This window comes from Anas platyrhynchos, chromosome 5 (genome assembly GCF_047663525.1).
Source record: "Anas platyrhynchos isolate ZD024472 breed Pekin duck chromosome 5, IASCAAS_PekinDuck_T2T, whole genome shotgun sequence".
NCBI lineage: Eukaryota > Metazoa > Chordata > Aves > Anseriformes > Anatidae > Anas > Anas platyrhynchos.
This window is the reverse complement of record NC_092591.1, coordinates 23,228,468-23,248,662: the sequence shown is the minus strand read 5'-3', so window position 1 is coordinate 23,248,662 and position 20,195 is coordinate 23,228,468. Positions and strand designations below refer to the sequence as shown.

Here is a 20,195-nt window from a genome sequence, read left to right as displayed (position 1 = left end):
AAGAGCATTTCCACTTTCCAGGACGTTCCAAGATTTCAAAAGTTTTGACCCAAACCAGTGACCTCATTTCAATTTGAAACAGCAACATGGAACATCACCCAATTTACTTTCTATTTTATTTCTTTTTAGCTTTGCACTGTAGTGATTAACATTGCATTTAGTACTGTAAAAGTCAAAAGAAAACATTTAGGTAATTTTTCAGTGAGTGTTTCAGCAATACTGACACATTTGTTCTAAAGGTTTTACTCCTGTTAAATCAATACAATCTGTAAGACAAATATTGCCAGAAAAATTTCAAGCAGCTGTTAATTTTCCCCAAAACATGCAAATTAGTGGCCCCATTTTTAAGACTGGCTAGCCCTCAGTAGCTCCTCCTGAATTCAGCAGAAGAGAAATCAGCCCTGCGTGTTGTTTAGGAATCTAATTGGTATCTCCTGTCCATTCTGCTACCTCCCTTGAAACCAGAACTGTTTCCTAGTTTCTCCCTGAAGAGAGACTGGCAAACATACTCATTAGGCTCAGCGAGACCCAGAAACAACTCCAGACCAAAAGCATGTTCCAGTTGATATCAACATCCTCCTGTAGAACCAGACCTCTTCAGCAGAGCTGCTACACTCAGTAGCTGGTCTGAAGATCTTTGAGGACTGCAATCAAGGTGCTGCCTTCTACCAGTCTCATAAAAATCCATTTGCTTTTGGCTTCAGTATAGATAGGTTGTTAGAAAAATCAGCCCTCAGCTTCATCTGCTCCTACAAGAAAGCCCTCACAACTCTCGTAGCCTTGGACACAAACTGTTCAGTGTCTATCTGTGCAGCGTAGATTTCCAAGCCAGAGGTAAAATGGATCCCTTTATATCCCAGGGGATCCTCTACATCACAGGGGATCATACTTTATCCTGGGAATCAGAAGCCAGATCTATATATGGCTCTAGTAATTCTGCACGTTTCACTGTCGTATTAACAAGCAAAGCCCCAAGCACTGTAAGAGGACCCAGAGATGAATTCAGCCATCTACAGTAACAAACCTACAGGGAAAGTGAGTCACGAATGGCACCCAAGCTTTTGGGGAAGCCTACATCCCGTCCATACCCTGGGCTCTGTGCTATCTGTGTTATGAGGCACAGCACGCAGCTGCATCAACATCACTGCATCATATGATCTTTTTACAGACTAGTTTGTAGAAAACTTAATCCTTCTATGTGCAACTAACATGGCTATTCCTTTAATCCTTAGTAGCAGACGTCTGTACTGAAGGGTCAAAGTCCAAATTCTCTTCTGCATGAGGTACATTTGTTAGCCTTGCACATAACGTAATGAATTCTTGCCTTTTCATTTGGCTTTTAAAAATGATAGGAAGTAACAGGCCAAAATCCTTATCACAATAATATTCTCAAATACAGTTCTGTGCTCTTCTCATCAATTAGGAAATTACAGATTTGAGATTGCCAGTGCAGCCTTAATTCTGCTACATTATGCATTTGTGCTATCAGACTATCTTTAATTACCTACTGACATCTTAGTTTTTTTCCACCAATCTATGTGTCATTCCGGGAAAATGGCATTGGGAATAAATCAAAACCCTGTAGAGAATTAGGCTGTTGTACTTGCTGTCCTTGCTATATAAATAATGTTGTTTTAAAGGAAGATTTAGGACTATTTATTGTTATTTTATGTAAATTAAATAAAGCCCTTTTCATTCCGAAAAAAAAAATGTCCACAGTCCTTGATTGGACCGAGTTTGACCTTCTTCATCTAAGCAATCCAAAGAGCCACGCGACACCCAGTGGTTATTAGAAATAATGCAGGAATGCTGAAAGCCATAGAGAGTTCAAAGGTACTTATCCCCATTCTCAGGTTCACAAAATTAAGATGAAACTAGAAAAACGAAGACATTTGGACAAGTTACACTGCGTATTAAACAGCCAGTAAAGATGACCTTAACAGACTCAACATTTGTTACACAAACAACCCAAAGCAACCACCAACACTTAAACCCAAACCCAAATAACTTTCAAGTTAACTCAAAACTGAGTTAGCAAAGAGTTTAGGAGTGCCAAAGGTGGTATTAAAGCTACCTTCGTTGTCCTCCAACATAACGCAACAAAGAAGAGAGTCAAAAGCATTGAAGATGCTGGTTTTACATGTGGTGTGCCATCTTTGCTATTCATCCATTGTTGTTAAATAGCTTCTACTCTGCTTTTCCTTAATTTGGAGACATTTACGGTAAAGACGTAGTTGCAGATAGATACCTTAATCTGAAAGATGTGTACTTTGAAAAGGAAGCATTGCTAGGTAAACTTGAAACGTAGAAGAAAAACAAGTCAATGCTAAAATACTTCTCTAGAGAAAAATCTTGTTAAATAAAAGCTGGGTGAAACTCTATTACCTGTGAAAACTTTAGGTCAGCATAGGTGATCACAAAATATCTCTTTCATGCTTTAATACTTGTTAATTAAGATATTAATTATTAAAAACAAACAAACAAACAACAACACACATTTGTATGTGGAGTGTCTTTTTAAACAGATTTGTAAGTTAAATATTGCTTTAATGTACAGCAACCCAGCTAACACTATGTGAAAGGAAACATGTTTGAGATCTAGCGCCCCTCTGCTGAAATGTGAAGCAAATCCTTGTATCTGTATCTATTCATTCTTTGGTTAAGACTGACAAAATCTTAAAGGCATCATTTGAACAATATTCTCCTATTAATGTACTAAAATGGAAGAAATGAATAATAAAAGGAACCAATATATCTGTATCAAATACAGAAGTTGGACTTTGGTTCAATGAAGTGAGATGTATAAAGCTATTTATTTGCAGGCTAATACAATGCAATATCTACTGCAATGTATTTTGTTAGTGACAGCAAAAGAAATCAGCGAAGGTATAAAGAAAACAGACTGAGTACTTGCTGTTTTCAAACACCTAACCTCTCCATCTCAGACAATGTATTTTGAAACCATGTTCTTCTGACCTGATTATGCTTTACTTCCACAGTGTGCCAAACATTTATTTCTGCTGCTGAGTTAGGACAAAAGATTCTTTGTTCTATAAGCATGTATATGAAGTCCATGCATCATCATCTTTAATTATTCAGTTAACACTTAAGACCTATTATTTAACTGCTTCATTGGATAAATACTCACTTTTGTCCCTCTTAAGTCATCAAAGATTATTTCTACATCTTTTCCTGGAAGAAGAGATTTAACACCTCTTTTAAAAAACTAAAATGTTGAAACACCTAAACTGAGTAAACATGCGCTCATACTTTACCCACGTTCTTTTCACTCTTTTCCTGTTGCATTACCAAAATAAACAAGGAAGTGAATGAAAAGTTAACATTCATTTGCCAAAATGCTCACCTTTAGGATAAACAAACAAACCACAGTGCAGCATATGAAAAAAGGAAAACATCCTGTTGTCACTGAGAGTGAGCTCTGAAAGCACACAGTAAATGGGACTTTGTACCAATGAAGAATGAAATGAAAGGCAAAATGACATATATTATTAAAACCACAAAAAGGTCATGTTTTAGAGCAGGAAGAATTCAGGCGATAGCACTCAATATAAACCTAAGGTTTGACTCAACTGAATTCAGGGAGAATTCAGATGATAAGATTTATTTAAAACAGTAGTTTACCTTGACTATCTTGAGAAAAATTATCTACGAAGAAGACTGTAGTTCAGTTCTCCTACCTGTTGTCTCTTGGATGAAGGCCTGATTTCACACAGTCCAGGTCTGTTCTCAGTCACCTGAAGTGACAGGTGAATTCACCTGAAGTGAAGTGTCTTTCCCAAATACAGGTTGCTCTCCGATGAGCTGTTTTCAGTGAGCACCCACGGGCACTCCATATTCTGAGAAATCTGGTCTCTGTGGACATCAGTGAGGGTTGTTTCTGGGGATACGGCAATCAGGACCATGCCTGAGCAAACACCATGATGCAACAGCATTCTTAACATGCTTTTCCTCAGAACCCAAACATCTGAAACTGTAAGGGATCCAAATCTGCAGCCTAGATATCATACATCTCACAGTCCTGTTCAGATGTACTCAGAGACTCAGAGACAGCTCTGGTGTTTAAATACTTAAAAATGCATTCTAGAAGTATGTGTAATTACCATTCTCTCACAGCACTTTGAATTAGTAGGACTAGAACCCATTCTGTCACTTTTTCAAAATGGCAATGTCATTTCATGTCGTCCCAGCCATTTTTATTTGATTTGTATGTGACATGTTATTTGCGAGGCTGTGCTGAGATTAAAGGTCCTTTTCTTTTCCAATCAGTGATTATTAGATCATGTTGATCTTTGAAAGAAGCACGTTTCCTTTTTTTTTTTTTTTTTTTTTTTAAACAAGACCATTGTAACAAAGTATTTCTTTCATATATTGCTTTTCAGGGAAATCATTGTTGTTGTTCAGCCCTTCTACACATCCCTTTTCTGTTTTCTCTCATGAAACTGCATTTCATCTCCAAATGCAAAACATTCTGACAGACTTTTGGGTGCTGGCAGTGTTTATGGAGTTCTTAGAACATGAACAGCCATTCTTGCTGTATTCATTGATGCAGAAGATCCACTTTCACCTGCTTATTCCACCAGTGTGGACTGGCAGCCAGGAGGGCCAACTGTAGCCTGGGGTGCATCAAGCACAGCATTGCTAGTCAGTCGAGGGAGGTGATTGTCCTGCTCTGCTCTGGTGCGGCCTCACCTCGAGCACTGTGTGAAGTTCTGGGTACCACAGTACAAAAAGGACATGAAACTGCTGGACAGTGTCCAGAGAAGGGCTACTAAGATGGTAGCTGGAGTGGCTGAGGGCACTGGGCCTGTTCAGCCTGGAGAAGAGGAGGCTAAGGAGAGACCTCATCGTGGTCTACAGCTTCTTCACGAGGGGGAGCGGAGGGGCAGGCACTGATCTATTCTCTTTAGTGACCAGCAATGGGGCCCATAGGAATGGTGTAAAGCTGTGACAGGGGAGGTTCAGGCTGGATATCAAGAGAAGGTTCTTCACTGGGGGTTGTTGCACACTGGAACAAGCTCTCCAGGGACACAGTCACGGCACCAAGCCTGTCAGAGTTTAAGTAGCATTTGGGCTGTGGACTTAGTCATATGGTCTGAATTTTTGGGTATACCTGTATGGTGCCAGGAGTCGGACTCGATGATCCTTGTGGGTCCCTTCCAACTTGGGGTATTCTGATTCTCTGATTCTATTCAGGGACATCATTGTTGCTGCTCAGCCCTTCTACACACCCCTTTTACATTTTCTCTCATGAAGTTGCTTTTCATCTCCAAACGCAAAACATTCTGACAGACTTCTGGGTGCTGGCAGTGTTTATGGAGTTCTTAGAACAAGAATAGCTATTCTTGCTGTATTCATTGATCCAAAAGATCCATTTCCACCTATTTATTTGCCCTTGCTTTTCTGCAGTTCATGGAAAGCAGATCCAAACACTCCTTTCACTATCTTGTATTTACCTATTGTGTAGAAGAATAAGGGTATCCTTTACTCCCCATTTGCTCGTGACAGCTCCTCCATTTGCAGTTTTTCCTCTTGGAGATGACAAGCTTAAAGCCTTTGGACCTTTGATGCTGCCTCCCTCACTTTGTACGTGGCTGTTAGTGTGTGGCTTTTGTTACCCTCCCACTCCTGAGGTATGACAGGTTCTAGAGCAGCCTGGACTCCTGTGAGGGCGCTGAACTGCACTTTTTACACAGCACTTGGGAACTCCAGCAGCACCCCAAATTCCTCACCCTGCTCACCTGCCTGCCCCCCTAAGCACAGAGCCAGCTAAAGTTCCCCGCCACCTCCCTGACGGTGAGGCAGCTCCCCACAAGACTTTCAAATCGGGCTAGCCCTTCCCATGACAGACCCGAGGGCCGTCTGTGCCCCTACAGCCGCACCCCTTCGCGCCTTCCCGCCTTCTCCCCTCAGGCGGCGCCGCCATGACACCTCCCGCCATTAGCGGGGGGCAGGCAGCGGCGCTGCGCAGGCGCGCGGCGGGGCGGTGGGACCGCCATGGTGGTGGCGGCGCCGCGCATGCGCGGAGCGGGCGGCGCTGAGGCGGCCCGCGGGCAGGTGAGGGGCGGCGCGGCCCGGGGGCGGCCGCGGAGCTCGGGGGGGGCCCTGAGGGGCTCTGAGGGGCTGGCGGCGATGGAGGGCCCGGGGGAGGCTCTCAGGAAGGGAGGAGAAATAAATGCGGCGGCTCTTGCTGTGCCGGGTGCCGGGGGAGCGGTGTGGAGCCGGGACGGGGCAGGGCCGGGTGTTGGGGAGAGGGTCCGCAGCCAGGGTCGGGCGCTGGGACAGGCTCAGGGCGGGTCGGGCAGGAGGTCCCTGAGCGCCAGGGGCAGGGCTCGATGTGTGGGTACTCCTCTGTGGCACAGGGGTTGGGGCAGTGAGCCCCGCGGTCCCTGCCTGCTCAGGGTGCTCGGTGACCCTGTGATGTGAGGCCAGCAGCTGGGGTGTGCACATTAAGCTCGTGCCTAGCCCTCGTTCCATGTCCAGTTCTGATTTTTGGGGATTAACATCCATACGTATCGTTTCCTTAAGAGAAATGCTTTTGTTTTGGAGGGGGTAAGCGATAGAAGCGTGGGCCAGGACTTAACCATCATCTTCCCTTTAAACTTGTTTGTGCCATGAGCACTCAGCTGAGCTGTTCTGTTAGTGGAAGAGACAGTGGAGCAGGATTTATGCTTAATATTTTTTAATCCAGTTAAAATTCGTACTGATTAAGACATAGATATTGATATTTACCTTGCAGTGCCAGCGTTTTTTTCCTCTCTGATAAAAATACATGCTTTTCTTATTGGGTTACCTGATCAGAATCCCTTGACAAGACTTCATTAGAAGATTCTGTTAAGGGTCCCAGAGGAGGGGTGGTATCTGGGTTGCTTTTATGTAGTTATGTCTGTCCTCTATCTGTTAGCAGGTCAGCAGGTGGGACTGAAGACAGAAAGATGAGGCAGAAGGCTACTGAAGAAGTTCTGTTCTGTTCTGTTGAGCATTTTTCTGTCTTGCTTGTAGTTTTGTAGGTGGTCGCCCTAGCATCTCAGCACAGTTATCTAATGTACAGAGTTCATCACTGGAGGTGCCCAGGATCAAGAACTTAGAGCAGAATTCTGACAACCAGCTGTCAGGATTTAAGGTGAAATCTGCGTTTCAGCATAGTTTGTTCCAGAATGCATCTGCTGCAGCGTCATTTGACATAGTTATCAGTGGATACTGCAGTTAATGGGCTGCTGATCTGACCACTGTGTGGTCTCCTGAGTTCCTGTATTTGTGATTTTAAATACACAGCTCTAATGTGAGACACAACTTGAAAGGGTTGCTTCATAGGAACATAATTTCTACAAATATTATTAGACAATTTCTGCATTTCATCCTGTCACTTTTCTGTTAGCCAGTCTCAGCTTCCTTTTATGAGAAGCAGGAACTTTTTGACTTAATAAAGCCTGCCTACCTTTAGAAAGCAGCTGAACGCTTCAATGAATATGTGGTATAGAAGGTCATAACATAACTACGTTTTTATGGGTTTTGTTGATTTTTAGTTTCAGCCTTCCAGAGTTCTTGTTTTGAAAGGGTGTGAGGAGGCATTTCTAAGGCCGAGACTCCACCAGGAGTGATTGCAGGTATAGTATGTGTTGCACCTTCAGCAGTATGGATTTCTTCATCCCCAGCATGTTCTCTGATCACAAGACTTACCTCACTCTGAGAGTGAAGCAGGCTGTAATAACAAAACCACAGCTTTGGAGGTTCAGCACTGTTTGTTCTCTGGGCTTCACCCAGCACAGCTGACTTGGTTGGGGGTTTGGTGCCTGGGGTAGCTGCTTGTAAGATAGGTGTGGACTGAACGACTTTAATCCTTGAAAAATGTTTGTGAACAGCTTTTAGCTTGTTTTGCCTTTATGGGTGAAGAATTGGCTTTAATGTGTTAGTTTTCTATCTACATCTGGTTCTTTGACTCATGCGAGGTACTTCTGTTCTGGAAGTCCCCACTTAATTTACTGGCAGTGTGAAAAGAGATGCACAGCTATGCCACTTCACTCAGAGAGTCTTGATTTAATTACAGATAACAACCATACACAAGATATCTTCTATTTTATCTTGGTTACCCATGGTGCTGAACTTCAGAGCAGTCTAGAATTGCGCATTGCACTTTTGGCAGTTCAAGAAATTGCATTCCTATTTCCTAACTTGCTGTGCACAGTAATGGATTATTGCCTTGTCTGACAGAAATCGTAACAGAGTTAGAAATAACTTCAGCAGTGTCCTTTCCAGATGAACCTACCATGTACTTACTCAGTAATTTTAAGTATGAAACAACTCTACTTCAGGTAGTTCAGTAAAACTGGCTGACTTGTACTCTATGCTTGATTTGCTCAGCTGCTGAAGGAAGGAGATGAATGGCTCAGGCTCATTCTGCCCTTTCCACTGCATCCATGTCTGTAGTTCTTCTAAAATTCTTTCAATTAACTGATGGTGCTCACAGCAATCGTGTTTAAAAAAAATAAATTAAAAAAATCCATACTGCATTTCTGTCACAGTGAATTCTTCCTATGCCTTAGGTTTTTTGGCATCATTTAATCTATGCTAAAGGACCCAAAAGCCATGTCTACTATGGTATTGTTCCCTTGCAGTTGATGCAGGGGACTGAAAGATTGGATTGTGGGGTGTTTCATCCTGTTTCCTGAGGCAGAGGGAAGACTTGAGTCCCGAAAGTTCTATTAAGTTCTACAAAGTAATGCGTTTGTTGAAGCAAAAAAATTGTTGCTTATTTTTTCTGTTCTGTAATGCATTGTTAAACATGCATAGTTGACAGTATTTTGCAGGGCATAAACTGGTTTTACTGGGAGGTCTTTGCTAACCTAACTGGGTGATAAACAGAGCAAATATAAGGCTGGGGATTCTACTTAATTCTACAGATTGCTTAACAAATGCCTCAAACCTTAGGTAACCAGATTTCTCTAAGGATATAGTAGCCGCCTTTGTTGATTTATATTGTTGGAATTTTCATTAGATTCAGAGGAAGTCTCTATTTTGTTTTAACTGTTTTTGTAGATCCTCAATGGACAAGGTGTTGAAAAGTGCCTCCAGCACTGTGGAAGCATGGAGACAAAATAGCTGTGTACTGAGACCCTCAAGAAACTATTGGGCAAACTGATGGCAATGAAGAGCTTGAACCATCACTTCAGCATGGCGGCAACCGAATCTGACAAGGACTCTGGATATTCAGGTTTAGAAAAAGACTACATTACTTTTTTTTCTCTTTTCTTTTTTTTTTTTTTTCTGCGTGTGTTTGTTGGTGTTTTTACACAAATCTGATTCTAGCCTCTGACATTGTGTGTCTGGTTGCCTGTAAGGTCTTTGTATCTGGGACAGGTTGAAAAATCATCTTACCATCAATCCTGTTTGGGAGTGGAGCTTTACATTCATCCTGTGAATTTCAGTGGCATGGGAATTTAAAATGTGCCTAATAAAGAAATGAATGGAAGAATCTTAGACGTCATAGTCTAGAAGTAGGAATGGAAATATTAATTTTTGTTCTTTGCCAGTGATCAGTGAACTATTGCATCATTCCATCTAATATCTCTTACAATTTGACTAGATTGTCAGTGGTGCCTAATAAAAGAGTGCCTTTTATAACATCAGTAAAATGTAGATGGTGTTATGTTTTAATAATCCACAAAATTGTGCGAAGATTTGCTTTAAATGTTAAAAATGCTTAATTTAATGCTTTAACTTTAATGAGAGAGACCTGCATGACTGGATTTGTAGATAGATGTCAAGACACAAAATGACTGCAGCACAGACTGCAGCTGTGGCAGTGCTGGAGCTTGTAGTTCTTTCATGCACCAAGCTTTGGAGTTGTCTTCATAATAGCATGTAGTTCCTTGGAGACTAAATACAAAAGAACAAAAAGTAATAGTTTTTGGGGGGAGACAATACTTGCATGAGAACTGTCCTGAAATATGAAGCCTTTTAATAAAGGCCATTCAATAGCTGTCACAACAGTTCTAATTTTATTGGTATTCCAGAATTAAACTTTATTATTCATTGTGGCTCAGTTGAAAGGAAGCAGAATAGTGGAACAGAAAGGAGGTAGCAAGTGCGCTAGATATGAAACAACTGACAGCTGAATTCCACCTCTGGCAGATGGAAGTTCAGAGTGCCTGAGTGCGATGGAGCAGACTGACTCGGAGGACGTGCTGAACGCGTTGTGTTGGAACGCAGAGGATGGGCCTTGGCCATGCCCAGTGACCACAAGCAACTCCTTTCCTGCGCTTTCTCCCATGGTCGTAATGAAAAACGTTCTTGTTAAGCAGGTAAGGAAGAAGTAATATATTGGAAAATATTGCACATTTTTATTTTAAACTGTTTTCCTTTCAAAAAAAAATTTGTAGGAGGTTATTACAGCCTGGAAAGCAACGAGTAGCCTGAAAAGTTTTGTTAGTGACAGCCTGTTCTTTTGAGGTGCAGCTGAAATCACTAAGAGGAGAAAAATGTGGAATATAAAGGCTCTGCTACATTTGCTCTCTGTCTCAAATGAATCTGCGAAAAACAGATCTTCATGAATGTTATGTAAATAGCACCAAAGACTGAACAAAAAAAAAAAGTGTTTTTCCTTTTGGAATTTTTCTTTGTCTTTCAATTTAGACAGTACAGTAGGATGATTGCTTTTGCTTGATAATTCTTAGGTCCTAAAGGTGCTTTATATGTGATGTGAAACCCTAATCCAGAATGTCATAGATGAACAAATTAAACCTGTACCTAAAGTTAGCCATGGTACGTTTACTTCAACAGTTATTTCTCTTAATTATGTGTGATGGCTCTCACTGCAACAATTATATTCTCTGTTGATACCTTCCAGTATCACATCATGTGTTTTTCCTCCAACAGTTCTGTGAGACATTGAAAAGTTCTGCATTGTAACAGAAGGTGCAAGAGCTTAAAGTTCAAAGTATTGCCATACTACTAGATTTCTTGCTTCTACTCATGTTTTCTTAGCAGAAGAAAAGTTCTAATCATAAAAAAAGGGTTGAAGAATACTTCTGAGAATACAGTGAGAAGGGGGGAAAGTTTAGATCCTGATTCTTTTTCTATGGAATCTGTTGTGAAAACAAGCAAAACCTGTTCAACTTGGATGCTGTGTCAGTGCTAGCACAGAGATGGGTTTCTGTTAGTATTTGGCAGATTATCCGCTTGTGGAGGAGTTAATTCTGATCTGAGCATTGTGCTTTATCTTGACAAGAAACAATTTTGCTTTATAGTCATGTTCCGAGGTGCACGGACAAAGTCCTGTCTAAACAAATACAGAAGTTTTCACGTAGTACAAAAGAGGCAAGCTTCACCAAAGGCTGCTGGCCTGGGGCTCAAAAATTAAACTGTAATTGTAGTGGTAGTTTCATGTTAAAATCTTGGTCATGTCACAAACAGATAGGAAAAGTAATTAAATAATACATATAACATAAAAGTTGGTAGTGTAGCAAATGGGAAAAGTGGGGAGGAAGAGGTAGATAAAATTAACAGACCTGGTTCTTTTGAGCAATGCATAGTAACGTTCAAATCTAATTGTGTATGGCTAAGGACAATCACATTAAATTGGAAAATGTTTATTTCAGTAAACAAAAGCAACAAGTCGAGGTAAGAATGATGAAGCATCTTTCTGGTTCTTTCCACTAGGCCTAGTTACCTCAGGTAGCGATGCTGGTTGTCTTATTAAGATGGTCTTTTGAACAAAGTGCTCAATTGGGCTCACTGGACCAAAAAAATAACTCAGCATCCCCAGTTACTGCAGTTTATTTGTTCCAGTTTCAGTCAGAATCATCCTCCTGTCTAGATCCGCTCTGATCCTGCGTGGTGATGTTTACCTGCTGTCCTGGTTTCAGAGTGTAAACAGCTAACAGCGTTACAAAAAATCAGGCAGGGCTTAATTCCCTGAAACACAGTGCTGCTGTGGCAAGGCTTCTGTAAGGCTGGTCAAAGCCCTTAATAAGCAGGAAAGCTTTCTAGATGAGTGGTGCTGATATTTGCAAGACATTAGCCTTTATTTAAAAGAAACAACAACAACAAAAAAACCACAACTGCAGAATTAGTAAAAATAAATGTCTCCTCTAATGCAAGTTAGATTTTGTGTAGGAGAACAAGAGCAGAACTTTATAGAAGTGGAAAGGACAAGAAAGGGAATAGCAGAGTTAAGAAAAAAACGAGCAAGATGAACAGTTACCACAGTTCTCTTTGCCTCAATGAATTTGGGTCTCCGGTGTGCTAGGTGTTGTACAACTGTACAGTAAATGACAACTTCCGACCTCAAAGCCTTGCTTCCTAAGGCTGCATCTTCTGCCTGGTGTTAGAATCGTGGAATAATAGAGTCATTAAGGTCAGAAGAGACCTCCAAGATCATCTGGTCCAACCATCCCCCTACCACAACGTCACCCACTAAACTATGTCCCTAAGCACCAGGTCCAACCTTTCCTTAAAAGCCCCAGGGACGGTGACTCCACCACCTCCCTGGCAACCCATTCCAATGCTTGACTGCTCTTTCTGAGAAGTTTCTCCTGATTTCTCTTCTCCAGACTAAACAACCCCAGTTCCCTCAGCCGCCACTCCTTGTGGTCTTTTATATACACTTCACCACTCGTATTTCCAGATACCTTGCTTGTGAACGTGTTCTTTCTTCTGTGAAATAAGGACATAATGTTAACTTTTAGAGGTAGTTGTTCTGTACCCCTGTTACATAAATATCTTACCTACTTAATGAAAAGGATTTTGTGTCACAGTTGGTAATCAAGTCTCATCTCTGAGTTTTAGTGTCCAAATCAGTGGATGGTACCTGCTTTTGATGAGTTAAAAGTCCTTTGCTGGGGGGAATGGACTTCAGCAAAACACATTATCATTTGCCAGTTTAAACGTTATGAGACTGATGTAAAGGAGATGGATTTCAGATGAGTCAGTTCCAAAAATAATAGAATGTCTTAGTGCTAGCTAAAAACTGTGCCCTTGGCAGGCCTGCCAGCAACATTCCGAGTTGTAAGCTTTAGGAATTGGAAGAGCAGCTTGACAGTATATTGTATTCGTGTACGTGTAATGGTGATGACTTAAATATATGGGAAATGAGGTGGGTGGTAGTGGTGTTTTTTGTTTGTTTATTTTTTCCCCAGAAACAACATCTCTTACTAGACCATTTGATATGTTTACAGAAAAGCAGGCATGCTTTCTGGCCAGGAGATCTCATAAGGATCCCTGGTAGTGGATTTGAGAAGGAAGAGGTAGTAATGTCTTGTGAAATTGATGTATTCTCCCTCCCTGCACCGAAGAATATAACTTGTGGGAGGGAATAAAACTTGAACATCTTTCCTGAAATATAATGGTTTTAAGGCTTCAGCGCGCACCATTTCATCAGAGGTGTGGAATTCAACTGCTTGGGGCTTACAACAGACAGTTTTCCTTGAATTGATTGATATTCAGCATTTTTTCCCCAACTTCATGGTTTTAAATTTATTGAAACCATGTATTGTACTTAAGATTGGAAGACTTACTGAACAGCTGTCGTCTATGTTAAATAACCATTTCAAGAGCTTGCTATAAGAATAGAAATGACAGGATTGTAGTTGCTGCGTTTCGACAAAGAGGGTGTCTAAATTATTCCTCAAATATCTGAGCAGTCTTTGACTATTTTAGAATATTTCGTAACTGCAATGCTTAATTATATTTCAAGTTTTCTGTATGCTTCTTCTTTAGCCTCAAGTCAGTAATAATTTTACACTGGCATTTTACAATAAAGACATGCACTGTAATGCTTTCCTAAATAACTTCCCTAAATAGGAATGTATAAATTCAGACGGAATTGTTTTTAAATATTTGCTATTCCATAATAAAAGGATTATGGATTACAGCTTCTATTCTAGTGTTATGTTCTTTTGGCAGAGAAGGATGATTTTGATGGAAGGCTGCTCACAATGTGTTAGAGTGAATAGTATATATCAAGTATTATGAAGAAATGGCACAGTCCATCTGTTTCGCTGAAGGGTTTTTGGTCCTTTTCTACAGCATTGTTGTAAGAATTCTGTTTTTCCCCATTTATGCTTCTCAGGGCAGTTCTTCCCAGCTCCAGTCTTGGACGGTCCAGCCATCCTTTGAAGTGATTCCAGCTCAGCCGCAGCTAGTGTTTCTTCACCCATCAATCCCACCTCCCATTAACCCTCACCCTGCTGGGAAAAAGAGAAATGACTCCACTAACTACCTGCCCATCCTGAACTCTTATCCCAAAATAGCACCACAGCCTTGCAAAAGAGATCACTCCTTTGATCTAGAGGATCGTCAGGAAACCAGTTGCCATAAACGACTCTGCACAGAAGCACCCAAGATGGAGACTTCTCCTGTATCAAGGAGCACAGGTTTGCCTACTAGTCCTTTTGCCCACCTACCAGTTAGCTTTAAGACCCCTCAGGATTCTTCTAATCAGCAAAATCCTTCAACTTTAGTGACAAGTGGGAAAGTGTCAGCTCTTTCTGGTTTCCATCGTGTTTCTGCTGATGCTCAGAAACTCCCAGGTCTGGCTCCCCTCTTGCCTTTTGGAACTCTGCAGGCAGCAAAGTGCACCCCTCACGAGAATGAGAGTGCAGCACAGACTCCAATGCAGTCTGCAGTGTGGAGCCCCCCATTGATACCTGAAGAGACTTGCACTACCCCTGAGCTGCTGTTGCAACAGCAAAGCAAGTGCAGACGTTTTCAGAACACGCTCGTCGTGCTACGCAGGTCAGGATTGCTGGAGATAACTTTAAAAACCAAGGAGCTCATTCATCAGAACCAGGTGACTCAGGCTGAGCTGGACAGGCTGAAGCACCAAACACAACTGTTCATAGAGGCAATAAAGAACAACGCTCCGCAGTCATGGGCAGAGCTAGAAGCATCTCTAACAGGATCAGAGAAAACTAATAGCAACCTTGAAGACTCCGCTTATCCAAACATGTAGTAAAAAGGTACATAGCTGTTAAGTTATTTTTGTGCCTCCTATTTCCAGTCTCAGGCTTCTGCTTGAGCCTTCTCCGAGTCCAAGACTTGCAAAGTGGCATGCCATTAACAACTTGTCTTCAGTGCCGGTTGTGGGACTGGAACAGCACCGTGGGATCTTGACAGGATGGGTACTTACTGTTTCAACGTGCCGTTGAACTCCATGCTAACTCTGTAGTTACTTGGACTTGAGAAGTTTGGATGTGCTCTGCTGGCATGTTCTCATTCTTGCTGTGAGGAGGCAGTCAGTTGCAGTATTCTGCTAGCATTCCTGTTCCTATTTCCATCTTCAGGTAGTTCTGAGAATGGAACAGCAGAACAGGCCCCAGTATTGGGCCATCAGCAGTTGCAAGTAGATGAAGGGAGCTGGCGTGAGGAGAGGAAGCTTAGGTTTGTGGGGTCGTAAGTTTAGACCGTCACTGTCTTTTTTTTTTCTCGTAGCAGAGTCTTGCTTTTGGGGTTGTAACACATTTGAACTAGTGGAGATTTCCTTGTGCTGCAGCAGCATTCTGTGTTCATTGCAATCTTTGACCAAAGTGAAGAGTATCTTAGCACGTTAGTGGAATGACTTGTTTGGATGAGTGTATTTTCAATTTTGGTCTGTGAAGATGAGTAAAAATTGCAAGGCTTGTACTGGAAGTGTTTGTTCTAAAGCCGTGTTTATTTGCACTACCCATTAATAGCTAAGAAGTGCACAAGGCAAGTGGCTTTGGGTTTTCTTGGCAGGCTGCAGAGGCTGTTTTGAATATGGTATAAGGAAGATATTCATTCACCAGGGTTAACATAGGGAGACTGGTTGCTTACCATTTTATCTGTATATCTAACTTACAAGACTGAACTCTTCTTTTGCTGTGAAATTAGATTGCCAAGTAGGAAAAAAAGAGGTGAAAGGAAAAAGAGCATGATGGCCTGTGGTGTAATAAGTCCTCCCATCTCCCCTCCCTTTTGTTAGTGAGAGAAGTCAGATGAATATATCCATTATAAAAGAAGTGTCAGCTTGGATAATCTTCCTAAAAACTTGACCTACTTGAGTTTGAACTTAAAGAAATAAAACAAACACCAAAACTACTTGCTTCCACATCAATTTATCATTCCTAGCCTGCTTGCCTTGAAATACAGTTACACTGTGCATAAGATGTTAGACCTTATTAGTAGACATCCACAGTAGTCATGTTGCAAAAGCTGTTCTATGGATGCTTATTTCATTTCAGCTTCTCTAGACACTTAACTGTGTCAGTCCCTCCAGTGTGGAGGTTTTTTTTTTTTCCAGAGACAGGCTGCGTAAGAGAGCTAAGAATGTCTTTTCCTAAGAAGGGTAAGAAATCTGGATTGTTTATGGTGTGTTCATTTCCACTTGAAAATGCTTTCAAAAAATTGTTGTCTAGGTCACTGGGTATTTTGATGCTCTGATCACTTGTATCAGCTGCTTCAGATTTTTAGAAGAGGAACTTGAAAGTAGAGCAGATCTCATGCTAATTTTGATTAGACCTCTTCATTTTCTGAAGATGCCTCCAAGAATCGAGATTGCAGAAGGCTGAAGAATGTTTTTGTAGTCTTCCTAAAATACATGCATGAGAGAAAGTGTAAGGGGCTTCCCTCTCTAAGGGGTTTCCCCCTTTTTAGAGTGATGAAAAGAAATGCTGTACATGCCTCAAGAAGAGGAGAAATGTGAGTCAAGCTTGTACTACATATAGGTTTAAAGAGAAATTTTGTGGCAGGATTCACCCTAGAGCCCTTCTTGAACTGTAACAAACTCATAGCAATGCCTTTTCTGGTATCCTGCCCTCCTGCTGAAGGCGCTAGTGCAGTACGTGGGAATTCATTAAGAGAAAAATCTCATAGGCTGTGTTCTATCATGTTTTTTTTTTGTCTAAATATAACTGCAATGATTGTGTGTAATAGTACGTCTCGTAACTCTCAGCACAGCAATATCCAAACTCCAGCAAAACTGAAGGTAGCGTTATTCTGAGTAATAATGTAGAACACATCCAGCTCTTCTGGAACTAAGTGTGATATCCCCACATCTGGGGGCATAGATGTGATGGTGCCTTGGGCCATTTGCACAAAAGAATCCCAGAAGATAAGACTGTTTCTTCTGAGCTTCTTAGAAGGAGAGGAAGGAGTAGTTCCATTCATCTGATACCTGTAATAAGCATAAAGGTGAGGTGTGGGAAAGTGCATAGGATATCTTTTCTATTTTTCATAAGACTCTACCTATCAATTACAGAGGGGAACAGGAAGTTCAGAATGTATATATTTTTAGGAAGCGATTGTTCTACAAAACACAGTGATGGAGTCAGGCTTCCCTAGGAAGCCTGTTCCAGTGTTTGACCATCCTCACAGTACAGAAATTTTTCTTAGTATTGAGTCTCTTCTCCATTCTATTTTCACTGCTCTGATGGAGTAAAAGGAAGGGAAAAACTGCCCTTGCAGGGTGATGCCCTTTGACTTAGGGAGACCATAGCTGAGAAAACTCTCAGTCCACACTGCACCGAGGGTGGGCTGAAGTGTGTGTTTATAGATGATGGGCATCTCAGCTGGCGTAATTTATATTAGCATCTATCTCAGTAAATCTGTGAATAAATTCCAGCAGCTGGTTAGAAATCTACTAGCCACCAGGCCAGACTTACGGTATTTGCTGAACTAGAAAAATCTATTCTAGAACTATTATATTTAAATCTGGGGCTCCATAGGAAGGAACTATATCCCTAGATAAATGTTTCATCAAGATTTTCAGTTATAAAAAAGGTTGTTGAAGGCCCCTAATAATAAATCCATCCTGAAATACCTTTCTATTCAGTTTCTTATAGCTGCCTTTATTCTTGGAAGCCCTGGTAAAGCTTTAAACAGTAAGAGCTTTCCTTTCTTGGCTGCAATTTAATAAAATAGGTTAGCTTGGAGCCGTTTTGAGAAAATTAGTTGACTGTATTAGGACCAGAATAGATCTTGATTCTGGACAGGGTCTGGAATTGGTCCAGTAGAGATGAGCAGAAACATTAGCCTCTGATTGGAAACCTGTAAGCACTGAACTTACAGCTTTGTGGTGTTTGAAGGAGTAAGGCTTTGCATTAACAACTTTGCCTGAAGACAGCTGTCCCAGTCTGAAAAGTCAGCGAGACGGTCTGCTGGGGCTTCGGGTGCTGCTGACATGCATGCATGGTAGCTTGATGGCTCAGACAGACTGCCGTTTTTTCTATTAAGTTTTAATAAATGTTGGCATTTTTGGTTACTTTTGCTATGTATTTTTGAAGTTCTACTGCTCTAGTTGGAATGTAAACATTTTCTGTACTTTTAAGTCTCCATTGCCAGCTTTGAATAAAGTAGCCTAAGAACTCTGTTACAGAACATGACCTTTTTGTTAAATCTTTATAGAAACAGACTGTGAAATATGAATCAAATAAAGTATATACTTGACAAGTCTATGGGTTAGCCTAATGCTGTTGAACTGCAAAGTCCTTAATTCCAAAGCATGCTTTACATAGTTCCACAGGAGCACGTTTCCCATGTGGGAAAGTGCAGATCACAGAAGTGATACTATGGTTCCTCTCCGAAGGGCATCACGTGAGCTTTACCAGTATGTATGAATTAAAGGGTTTCTGGGAGGAGCATGGGTAAAAGTGGGCTGTACAGAACACTAAAAATACATTGCAGTGGGTGACCATTGCCATAGATCTGTCATGAAAAACCTGGAAGAATTTTTGAATCTCTTAACTGTTATCTCCATGTGATGACTGTACATAATGCTCACCGTCTGTGCGGGGTGAACTCCTACACTATCGCCATCCTGTCAGCCAGATATGCAGAAATTCTGAATTGTGAAGTGTGGGTGTGGGTATCTTGGCTGCTGAAAGAATTACTTGAGTGAAATTTTACTCTCTCTTGAAGAAGAAATGTTCTTCATCTGAATCTGTATGCCAACTTTTCAATAAAACACATTTTTCAAAATGTGGCCGTCCTTACATTTTTTCCTTTGTTCAGAGATCAAACTTCCAGCGAGAACTGAGCAGTTGTTCCTGCAACACCCAGCAGCCTTGTGGCTTGAGGTGCTGTTGTGAGGTAAAGAGATTCTGGTTCAAGTTCTTACTTGAACCAGACAGAGCCATACCTTGAACCTTGTTGCTTTGCATCCAAGGAGGAGTGACATCAATCGAAGTGCTTTTATTCCCCGAGAATGCAAACTCAGTATTTGCAACCCTGGTACTCCTGACGGGTATGGGTGCAATTCAAGCAGAAAATGTTTCACCAGAATTGTGTTTACGTCTCCTCTAGATAGGTTTTTCTTTAAACTGCAAAGTCTTATCTGCAGGGTGTCAGACCTTTATTTCACAGAGACCAAAAAAGTCAGTTGCTTCTTTTTGGTGCACTGAATCTATCTTTTTCTTGTAACACAAACAGCCTAAAAGGAGCAGAGGTCTCCATGGGCTTGGGCTGAGGAATCTCCTGGCATGCAAAATTTCTGGCACCCACTAGGCTGATTGTAGCTTGCTGTTACTGCTTGCTTACTCATGATTCCTGGGACAGAAATAGGGGCCCCTGCCTGCACGGTTTTACGCTCTAGCTGTATCTTGCTGCTTTTTGGGTATAATGTAGTCATACAGCCCCCCACTGTATTATATGGTCCAGAGTGTTGAAAGTGCGTGAGACTTCTCTCTAAATCTGTGTGTTTTGGGGTAAGTCCATGAGATGATGTTAATGTTGAGTATAAATTCCTGTAATCTGAATCAGAAGGCAGTAGGAAACACCAGGAGTTCTGGCCTCCTTTCTGTTGGAGCACAGTTTCCAAGACTTCTTCAAATTCTCATTTGAGCTAACGTGTGTTTTTAGAAGAAGCATCCAGCCTTGATTTGAAAGTGCCTAGCAATGAAGATCCACCCAAATTGTTCAGAAGGTAATTACTTACTGTTAAAAATGTGCCTTTTATATTGAATTTGAATGTGTTGTCTTTCGGTATCCAGCTGTCAGATCTTCTACCTTTTGTCTGCTAAGCTGAAGTACATGCTGTGACATTGCTGTGTTCTCTGTAGGCATTTATGAACTGAACAAGTCATTCCTTAGCTTTTTCTCAGCTTTCTTTGTTAAAGTAACTGATTACGCTCTCAAATCTTTTCAGTCTATTGTTCACCTGTGTCCATCTTCTTCGGATCCCTTAAATTTATTTAAATACATTTTTAAATGAAGCACTGAAAGCA

At 41.3% G+C, this 20,195-nt stretch overlaps 1 protein-coding gene across 5 annotated transcripts; it reads left to right on the top strand.

Moving 5' to 3' along the window:
• Positions 1 to 5,937: 5,937 nt before the first annotated feature.
• CIPC (CLOCK interacting pacemaker) lies at positions 5,938 to 18,428 on the top strand. 5 transcript variants are annotated; one of them, XM_038180028.2, is made up of 6 exons: positions 5,938 to 6,075; positions 7,021 to 7,141; positions 7,545 to 7,625; positions 9,055 to 9,229; positions 10,150 to 10,319; positions 14,087 to 18,428. In XM_038180028.2, the coding sequence occupies exons 4-6, from the start codon at positions 9,157 to 9,159 to the stop codon at positions 14,966 to 14,968; spliced, it is 1,125 nt and encodes a 374-aa protein (XP_038035956.1). In that variant the 5' UTR covers positions 5,938 to 6,075; positions 7,021 to 7,141; positions 7,545 to 7,625; positions 9,055 to 9,156; the 3' UTR covers positions 14,969 to 18,428. The 5 variants fall into 5 exon arrangements, with proteins under 5 accessions (XP_038035956.1, XP_038035959.1, XP_038035960.1 ...); XM_072038420.1 differs by lacking the exon at positions 5,938 to 6,075 and adding an exon at positions 6,124 to 6,231 and having other exon boundaries at positions 14,087 to 15,110; XM_038180031.2 differs by lacking the exon at positions 7,545 to 7,625.
• Positions 18,429 to 20,195: the final 1,767 nt, after the last annotated feature.